The 9,806-nt window shown below is 44.0% G+C and overlaps 2 protein-coding genes across 2 annotated transcripts; one reads left to right on the forward strand and one right to left on the reverse strand.

Annotated features, from left to right (window-relative positions):
* Positions 1 to 114: 114 nt before the first annotated feature.
* On the reverse strand, positions 115 to 4,598 carry LOC118119201 (coiled-coil domain-containing protein 177). The gene is made up of 3 exons (XM_035172937.2): positions 4,465 to 4,598; positions 3,192 to 3,286; positions 115 to 2,827 (listed from the first exon to the last, which is right to left on the reverse strand). The coding sequence occupies exon 3, from the start codon at positions 2,685 to 2,687 to the stop codon at positions 999 to 1,001; it is 1,689 nt and encodes a 562-aa protein (XP_035028828.2). The 5' UTR covers positions 2,688 to 2,827; positions 3,192 to 3,286; positions 4,465 to 4,598; the 3' UTR covers positions 115 to 998.
* Positions 3,867 to 8,648, forward strand: nsmce4a (NSE4 homolog A, SMC5-SMC6 complex component). The gene is made up of 10 exons (XM_035172938.2): positions 3,867 to 4,891; positions 4,983 to 5,063; positions 5,606 to 5,736; positions 6,549 to 6,697; positions 7,463 to 7,562; positions 7,682 to 7,772; positions 7,858 to 7,952; positions 8,045 to 8,090; positions 8,181 to 8,266; positions 8,368 to 8,648. The coding sequence occupies exons 1-10, from the start codon at positions 4,681 to 4,683 to the stop codon at positions 8,431 to 8,433; spliced, it is 1,056 nt and encodes a 351-aa protein (XP_035028829.2). The 5' UTR covers positions 3,867 to 4,680; the 3' UTR covers positions 8,434 to 8,648.
* Positions 8,649 to 9,806: the final 1,158 nt, after the last annotated feature.

The raw sequence follows: 9,806 nt of genomic DNA on the forward strand, positions 1-9,806 counted from the left end.
AGACGTAAACTATCTGATGCTAATTCATTATTTAAGTGTCAGGTTGCACCCTTTTCATCAACTGCCTCTGAGACCTGGACATTGAACAATCAGGCTGGTGTTAAACACAATAACAACATTAAGACATTTTGCTTTTAATTTCATAATAAAATTATAATAAAGCATATCCAGATACAATAAAGTCATGAGAAGGTGTGAAACATACAAAACACTGTGCAATACATCATCACTTCACTAAGCTGTTTCTAGTCTACATTTATATATTTCTTTGGTTCTGCTTCAAATCCTGTCATTTAGGTAAATGTTAATCTGCTTAATTCACATAAATGTATATAAAAAAGGTTTCTACAGAGACACAGTGGTGGTCAGACACAGTGGTGAGCTGAACATTACCCAGAGGTCAACGCTGCAACTTCTGGCTCATCTTCAACCTCCAAACATTCTCCTTTAACCCCTCCTCTCCTCTCTGTGCTCCACTGGCTGTGAATGGCTGCTTATAGCAAATTCAAAACACTGATGCCAACTCCTTCATGTACCACCAGAGGCAGTCTCACTTACCCATCAACTCTCCACAGGCAGGAATATGTGTAAAACTAAACGGTGTCCTGCTGGATCTCTCAATACAAACCCCTCTGCACTGTTAGATCTTCCTGATGGGAGGTCACCACATGGTCAGACCTATAACTCCAGGTTCATTCTTAACTTTAACACATTTAAAACAATATATGGCACCACCCTTTATGTTGGATATCCAATCGCACTGTCCCTTTGTGTGTCGTTACACAATTAAAATCCTGCACATCCCTCATTGAGCTACTTTGAGCCCATTGAGAACAACTCGGACATGATAATGATCCATGGTGTGTTTAAGGGCCCTCTGTGCAGCTCGGGGCCCCAACATGTATTTAAAGCTGCAGCTGCAGCCCGGTAACAACACATTCATCGACATGTATGACATGTCCTTGCTACATTTTCAGATTGTTGAGGCAGACTTTCTTTCATAGTTTCATGTGGCTCATGGAGGCCGTCAGCTCAGCCTGCAGAGCCATCTGGGCAAAGGTCCGTCTGTGTGTCAGCTGCCTCGCCCTGTCCATCAAGTGAAAGGAGGCCCGAGCCAGCGTCTTGGCCTCCTCCTGTATTTGGTCCCGTTGTCTCCGCAGCCTCTCTCTCCTCCACTCCTTCATGCGGATGTAGCTCTCCCTGAGCCTCCTCATTGCCTCCTCCTCTCTCTGCAGCCTCTCCCAGAGCCTCCGGTGGCAGAGCTGCTTGTGTTTGTTGCGCTGCTGCGTCCGCTGTGCTCTGTCCCTGTGCTGGGCGGAGGTGTACCGGGCGGCCCGCTCCATGCGGCGCTGGTTCAGTTGGACCAGGATCTGCTTGTGCGTGAGCTGCTGGACGCTCTGCAGCTTGGACCTCAGCTGCGCCCTCTGAACCTGCTCCTCCTCCCGGGCTGCTCGCCCATGCAGCTCCTTCAGCCGGGCCTCCACGGCCTGGGCACGTGTCTCACAGGAGTGCTGCAGCTTCTTCTCCAGGGTGCTCCTCATCTGGGCCTCCTCTTCCCCCACACGCTGTTCTATCTCCTGTTTCAGAAGGATGTGTCGAAGAAGCTCCTTGTGGTTTTCCTCCTGCAGCCTCTTCCTTTCTTTCTTCTCCTGCAGCTCTCTGCTCCTTCTGGCCTTCTGCTCCTTCTCCACTGCCACCTGTCTCTCCTTCTCCTGCACCCTCTTCTCCACCTCTTGCTTCTCCCTCAGCAGCTTCTCCTGGTAGTGTTTGCGTCCCTTCGCCTCTTTCTGTGCAGCCTCCATCTTTTCTCTACGTTGGGCCTCCACCTCCTCCTTCAGCCTCCTCCAGCGGTCCTCCTGCAGAAGTGCCTCCAGCTTGAGTTGTACCACTTTCTCTTTCTCTTGACGCTCCCTCAGCCTCCTGCGGGCCTCCAGATCCTCATGCCAGCATTGCACACTCTGCCTCAGTTTCCTCCTCCTCTTCTTCTCCACCTGAGCCCGCTGAGCCTCCACCTGCCTCTGGGCCTCCTCTCGCTCCTGCTTCTCCTGCTGACAGTGCTCCAGGCGAGCCTGCTCCTCCTCGTGCTTCACCAGCATGAGAGCAGCTATCTTGCGGTCTCTCTCTGACACCGTGACACACATCTCCCTCCTGATGTCCTCTGTGAGCCTCTCCAGTTTCCTCTCGGTAGCTGGGGAGTGTCTGAGGTCTCCCAGCCTGTAGCTGCAGACTGTGCTCCTGTCTGGCTCTCTGGGACCAGCAGCAGAGCCGGAGGACCTGCTGGCTGGTTTCCCTTTAAGGCACAGGTCTGCATACGGGATGGAGTGTCTCTGTGTTGACTGATCCTTCACTTTGGCGACGGGCACCTCCTCCAGGCCCGGCCACCTGTCCCCTGCTCTCCCCTGGATAATCCTCTCCCGCTCCTCTCGGCACATTTGCAAAAGCTTCGTTCTCTCCCTTTCGTAGGATTCGTGCATAACTCGCACCGCCTCCAGGGGAACATCCCTCTGTTCAGCGATCCGCTCGTTCAGGGATTTGATCAGAAGTTCCACGGGTTTGATGCCGAGACGCGAACAGGACTGCAGAGAGCGGGGGCTGGTCAAGACATAGCGGCTCCTCTCCGCCTCCGCCAGGTCGAAGTTGTCCAGGTCCAAACGAAGCACCGGGAAGGTGGTCCTCTGCTCCCCCATGACTCGGATAAAACCAGTCCAACCCGCTGGATGTAAAGTTCAGCTCCTTAAGTCTCCTCCGCTCCCTTGTTCCAGCTCATTCTCTCGCCCTCTCGACGCAGGGAGGTCATGGAGGGATTAGAGCTGCGTGTCCTGCTGGGCTGTAAGAAACCACAGACAGGGGAAAGTCCAGACTAGAAATGTTGTCTGTAAATATCTAAAGTTTGTCTACACAAACCTTGATGAAACGTGTAATTACAGATTGCACAGAATAATGTAGAGAACTATGACCTCATGGGAAATAAACAGGAAGCATAAAAACAATAGCAAAGATCCAGAAAGACTCAACAAGGGAAATGTTTTCCTTAACGAATCTTTTAATCATTAAAAATCATCCTTTATGCATTTTTTGCGCCAAAATGATTTCAAATCAATGTAAGGCCAATATGAGAAGACTGACATCTTTACGTCATATTCTTAAACTTGCTTTAATTATAAAAAGAAAACAAAAGAATGTCAACAAACCCCGTCAGTGATCAGTACAAGAAGACTGGTAACAGCTGGAGGTGACGCTTCAGGTTACCATGACGACGAAACAACGACTTCACAGTGAAGAGCGGCTGTAGAAAGAATCACACGGTTAGAGGGTTAGAGCGCCATCTACCGGTACGACTGTCCACCATCGCTGAAGTTAGTTCCACCTTCGTTAGACGATGTGACGCCTTGAGAAAATCGATCCGAAGTTTTATGAATAAACGTGAAAACAATGCACGTGATGCTTTTAGATACACAAAAGAGTGTATAACAACTTTTCACTCACAGGCCACCTTTGTGTAATCTGTGTTTCACTTGTTGGAGGTATTATTTGTATTATTTATTTGTTTTTCTAATTGGCCTGTGAACTAGGACATTTGTAGTTTTCACCAAACAGGAGTTATTTTCTTTAGTCATTGTGAATTACTCTCTGATTTTATTGCTCTCATACCTTTTTACAATTAAAAAAAATTATGCATTTATGTGAGGCTGACATAATTTGTTAAACAAGCTTATTATTATTATTATTATTGTTATTATTATTATTATTATTATAGTTGAGTTTCCACTTCTTGTTTCCTCTCTGTAAAGACAGTACCAACACAAACCTAGCTTCATGTTCCGCATGGATATTTGTGGCGCCCTGTCAGTACAGAGCAGGTTGGTGGAAGTTTTCGAAATCATCTCTTCTAGACTCAGTAGAACAACAACAGAAACTCACTGGGACTTTTCTAAACGTGTCCTCTCTGGGACGAGAGCATCGGTGGTCTTAACTCTCGGCTAACTTACTAATATAACTGATTTTGAAAGACAACAAGGGCTAACGTTAGCACGATCCAAAGATAAGTGCAACAGAAACGAAATGGGAAACTGTTCAGCACTTCCGTTTTGTCCGGTCGTGGCGGCTCCAGTAGATATTTGCTTCTGGATCTGGTTCTGGTTTCATTTGTATGGTTTTTTAGCTGCTTCTGAATGTTTGTTAGCCGCAAACGAGTCGATCCTATGTCCATGGTTGGTTCATATATAATGTAATGTTCGTCAAACAGCTAACACCAGCTAACTCTCAAAGCAGCAGCATCGTCCACAGTCTCTGACAGTAGCTGTGGTTAACTCTCATTAATAACTTCAGCAGACGAACACTAACGAGTCTGATGCCTTCACCACTTTTAGCTTCTTCACTTTTGTTACGACTCCAGAGACATTAAGCACTTGTCCATCTTGTAAAGGAGCTAAAGCGGTGGATTTATATCTTGACTTTTATTACGTCTTTGGCTGAATTTGGAGAAGCCTTCTGTTTGTTGTGATCCGTCTCCAAACATCGTTCAGCAGCTGGAACACATCCGGTCGCCCCCATTGTTGTTTCCACATTCTTTGTCTGTTTGGTTTCGTCGCTGCAACATTCTGAGCTGTAGCCGTTTTGTTGTTCTGCGGGCAGCGTGTTTCCCTCTCACCGCCACACTCGGCTCCTCACTGACCGAACATGAAGAGATCCAGGGGCGGCTCTGAGGACGACCCTCCCCGGGAGAACGGCTCCTCCGGCCGCCGCAGGAAAGCGGAGCGACCGCAGAGCAACGGGGACGACAGCGACTCTGGCTACGGTCCGTCCGACCTGCGGGACAACGGGGACAATGACCCGGCCGCCCGGAGGGAGATACGGAGCAGGTACAGAGACCTGATCTACACCGTGCAACGTGAGTACAGACGGGACAGGCGGGGGGGGGACGACGACTCATGTTGTTTATTTGTTGACACATCTCTGATGAACGTGTTTTTGTTTTTCAGAGAGTAGAGAGGACATGCTGAACCCCTCCAACAACAAGCTCACTGAAGTTTTAGAGGAGGCCAATAAGCTGTTTGAAGATGGTATGTCAAGACACGTCAAAGTTTATTAATATAGATCGTTTATAACAACCACAGGTGACTTGAGTGCTTAAAATAGGAAAATAAAAGAATATACATTATATACTTTTTTTAGAACATAGGATAAGATGGTCAATATTCCCTTTGAGTCTGAGGGTCTTCTACACAAGTTTGATAAGTTGCCAACCACCAGCAGATGTACGGGACTTTAGTTGTCACCAGACACCCCCCTGCTAAGGCAGGCCCACCACAGGCTGATCAGACCTTGGTGTGTGTCCCCAACATCTTGGGGCCCGGTTTGGGTCTTTCCTCCTGATCCAGAGCCAATGTCTGATTGTGTTTCCCCTGGGTGCTCTGGTGTCCCACCCACAGTCCAAAGACATTTGAGTTTGATTAATTGACGACTCTAAATGACCCGTTTCACCTGCTCTTTAATATGTAATGTAATTTTGCAGAGTAGCAATTCTTTTATGAATCACAACTGCAACACTATGCAGCGCTGCAGCTCTTACACTTTGAATTCTCTGTGAAATGATCTTTTGCAGTTCGACAGGCGAGGGAAGCGGCTCTGGATTCCCAGCTCCTTGTCATGGCCACAGACCTGGGGAAGGAGAAAGCCAGTCAGATGTTTTCTGAAGGCACCGCTTTCGACCCCACCGCCTTTGCTGAGCATCTTGTGAGTACATTTATTGTGTATTCTCAATATGTCTACATCTACAACTGAGGGAAGTGTCCTTTAACTGACATAACCACGCAGTCAAAGAGTCATGCCTGCTGAGGCCTGTATTATAATGTTACTTCACCCTGTGTGAGGTGGAAAGACAAGAAGGTCAAAACAGAGCTGAAAGAAGAGTCTAAACTATAACACATCAGCCATCAAAGCTTTATAAGTAGTAATGAGTATAACATCCAAACTTACATCGTAGAATCACAGTCTAATTAATGTGATTTGTTTGTTTCTGTTCGTATGTTTAACAATTATTGTATCTTCATGGTACATAGTGGAGATATTTTCTATTCCTTATGTGAACAACAGCAAATTATGTAGCAGTAATACCTGCTATGTTAATATATAACATCAATATAACATATACTTTAAGACAAAGCTGTTACAGTAGCTAGAAACACCAAAACCAAAGATATGGCATTAACACGGTATCATTATGGATGACCTCGTTGTTCGAACCGGGGCCACTTGCTCCTAGAACTCAAAGATCCCACTTAACTGTCAATTTAATTTTCTGAATGATGAAATGATCCCAACATCTTGCATTATGGCTTTTTATCATAGTTACAGTGTTTCTTTAGATTTCATTGTCGTTGGTTTATTTAACCAGATTGGTGGAAACAAATAAAGCAGCGACATGATAAATATATAATATAATACAATGTAAAAAAACAACCGGAATCCGCTGTTGTTTTTAATGCAAGCACCATGGGATCACACATTGCAGTAGTCATGTGGAGATGTGTCTGCTTCTCCAACAGTTGTCCTTCATGGGTCTGAACCGACTAGAAGACGGAGAGGACGAGCAGAACGGGGGCACAGTTGAGGGTTACCTTCCCCAGGATGCCTGGCACAGAGTGGCCAGGAGAGCAGAGTGCTGTGTCCGGACCGCACCCTCCTTCCACTACATGTGAGAGCCTCTAAATGTTATGCACAACCACTGTCAAGGTTTCAGCACGGTTTTAAAAACTCTGAAACTCAATAAGCTTAATTATAGTACTTGAAAAGTCTTAAATATGTTTAATAAGTTTTACATAGTAGGTCTCAAATGCATTTAGATAGACCTTAATTATGTTACTTTACACTTATCGCTACTTCGGTTGAGAAAGATAATTTTTAAAAGACATAATGAAACTAGAAAAAATACCAATGTGGAAATGATAATTGAGTCTCCTAACACCTCGCTCAAAATTGCTCTAAACTCGGTTTGGCTGTGGGAAAGAATATGGATACATAAACAATAACGTATTGTTCAAAATGGAGAAGGCCACTTGGTGTCCTCCATATGATTGTCTAGTTCTTATAGTAGAAAAATTTTAGAAAAAAGTAAGTGGTCTGATGACCTCATTGATTAATTTTCATAAAACATAGTAAAGAAAGTGGGCTCTTCCCAGGCCCCATCCCTCCACCAACTTTGTTGCAAATTGGTTTAGTAGTTTTTTTCTATTCTTCCTAAGAAATAAAACATCAAACAAGACATGAATGAAACCTAACCTTTTTGTCGCATGTCCAAATCCCAGAGCACAGCAAGTCTTAATTTGAAAACACTTCACTTGTAACAAGTTTGTTATGACTCTATTATTATATTTTTCTTATTGCATCCCCCTGGTTTCTTACCATTTCCCTCAGTATTTTCTTTTATTAAACCTTTTTAAAAAATCTTCTTTTTCATCAGGATGGGCTCGTTCCATGCAGAGCCACCTCCTCCAAAGCAAAAGATAGTGCGACAAACTAAAGCAACTACGAAGGACACCCAAAGGATCATGCCCACTCAGGTAACTGAACTTACACCTCATGGCTCCAGGTACCTGTTCTCATGTGACTGTGACTTTGCAAACAGATCCAGGTTTGAGTATTATCTAAACTAAGAAACACCTACTACTCTCTGCCTCAGCTGAAGAAAATGGAAGAGTCCCATCAAGAAGCGACGGAGAAAGAGGTTGAAAGGATCCTAGGATACCTGAAGAGTTATTACAAAGACGATCGTGAGTTCAAAGTCGACCTTACGGACATTAACGGTGCATCTTTGTGTTGTTATTATTTTCTTACGTGTCTCTGTTTCTTTTTTAGCAACGTCGCCGATTTCATTCTATGAGTTTGTCATTGACCCCAACTCGTTTTCTCGGACAGTAGAGAACATTTTCCACACGTCTTTCCTGATCCGGGTAAGATGCCTGTGCTGAGGTGTATTTAAGTTGAGCTTCTCTGCCCTCTAGTGGCTGTTAGCAGACATTACAACATTGTCTGTGTGTTTCAGGACGGTTTGGCACGGATGCATCTGGATGACGAAATGCCTTGTATAGGTGAGAGAATGTGACATTTAGTTGAAATATTCTGCCTGGGGAACAGGAAAGAAAATGTCTCCTGCTGCATTGTTGTGTGTTTTTTTACAGCACCTGTAGAGGAGGGCGAGGCAGAAGCTGCAGGATCAATCAGCCGTAAACAGTGCATCATCTCGATAAGTCCAAAGCTGTGGAAGGTTAGACTTAATTTAGCAACAATAAAATATCTATTATACACATTAAAAAAAAAAAATTCTGGTCATAGTTTTCTTATTATAACTGGTTGTTGTTTCCCCAGGAGCTCATAGAAGTCTTCGACATCACACGCACGATGATTCATCCTCCTAACACACAGAGCGAGTGAGGGACCGCGCCACTTTTTCTTACCTGAAACTGAAATTGTTTTTTAGGTGTGTTGATTTTTTTTTTAGATTTCTGCATAATACAGATAAATTCTTTGAAATCTTCTAAGAAATGTAGATCACTTTTTGAGTTCATAATAACTCAAATGAACATTTTATTTTAATGTTTGTTTTACTGTTTTTAGAAGTTTAAATAATAAAAGACAAAGAAGAGAAAGCTGGTACTGTTTTCATTTATTTTGAGCACGTTTGAATAGCAGGTGTTGAACATTACTCTGATACACTGGTCCGGTCCTAACACGGTATTTTCTGTATTGTTAGAAAATGAGCAAATGCTGTAATTTGAATAGTTGGTATTTAAATTTTATGGACAGATCCCTGCAGCAGAAGGTAAAGAACAAACAGCATCTGTGTGTTTAAAGGTCACGACTCACTTCCAGGCAAAATGTTAGTCTACTACTACTTTCTACTCAGTCCCCTTATGCAACCGCATTTACATTCACAAAATCCAGTTCACTCCCCTAAACATGACAGATTTTTTTCATCAAGATTTTCTTCTCAAAAATGTCAATAAATAAGACAGATTCCTGGACTCCAACTAACAAACAGACTGGGGTAGAAACATAAACTCTTTGGAGAAGGTAAATATGTATCTTACACAATATCGTAGTTTTTTAAAATGTACTAGAGTATTTTTTCTTATGATTTACACGATGATTTGCTTCCTCATATTCTCTATAATTATTTGAATAAAGCAGGAAGGGGAAATGGCTCCTGGTTGACCTTTAATAACTCACAGACGTATGTAACTGGTGTCAGGGTCTAGTGATGAGTCAATGGTGTCACAAGCTTAAAAGATCGGAAACCAAGCGTAACAACGAGGCACAACTTTAAACATAAGGGCAATATGGGGATAAATAATAATATATGACAATATTTTTGTTGTTGTTTCTTGAACTTGGGTGTTATGTCTTTACCCAAGTTACTGTACAAACTGCAATATGGTGCTCAGAGTGAAGCCTCTTTTTGTGCGAGATGCGGTTAAAATTTGCCAAATTTACCCAAATGACAAACAGAGGGAATTTGAAGAAAGGGTCATTTTCATTTCATATTTTTTCACTGAACTAATTTCCCTCCTGCTCTACTTCAGCTGAGTGATCCCCTCCATGTTCAGATTTAGTTGGATGAACACAGTGGTGTCTTGGTGCGCTCTCCTCGTGACGATGTCGCTCCATCCTCATCATCTCCTGGCTCTTTTAAAGGCACAGGCACCGCTTCCCATCTCTCCCTCTCTCCCTCTCTGAGCTTTTTCCTCCCTGCAAAGCTCTGCTCACCCATGTATGCAGTGGTCTGAGCCTGAGCTGCATATGAGCAG

The sequence above is a fragment of the Hippoglossus stenolepis genome, chromosome 12, assembly GCF_022539355.2.
Source record: "Hippoglossus stenolepis isolate QCI-W04-F060 chromosome 12, HSTE1.2, whole genome shotgun sequence".
Lineage (NCBI taxonomy): Eukaryota > Metazoa > Chordata > Actinopteri > Pleuronectiformes > Pleuronectidae > Hippoglossus > Hippoglossus stenolepis.

Excerpts from the sequence above, each read along its gene's own strand:
- LOC118119201 (XM_035172937.2), bottom strand. The coding sequence starts at position 2,687 with ATGGGGGAGCAGAGGACCACCTTCCCGGTGCTTCGTTTGGACCTGGAC.
- nsmce4a (XM_035172938.2), top strand. The coding sequence starts at position 4,681 with ATGAAGAGATCCAGGGGCGGCTCTGAGGACGACCCTCCCCGGGAGAAC. Across the intron at positions 5,064-5,605 it reads CAATAAGCTGTTTGAAGATG|TTCGACAGGCGAGGGAAGCG; the intron begins GTATGTCAAGAC and ends GATCTTTTGCAG. Across the intron at positions 6,698-7,462 it reads GCACCCTCCTTCCACTACAT|GATGGGCTCGTTCCATGCAG; the intron begins GTGAGAGCCTCT and ends CTTTTTCATCAG.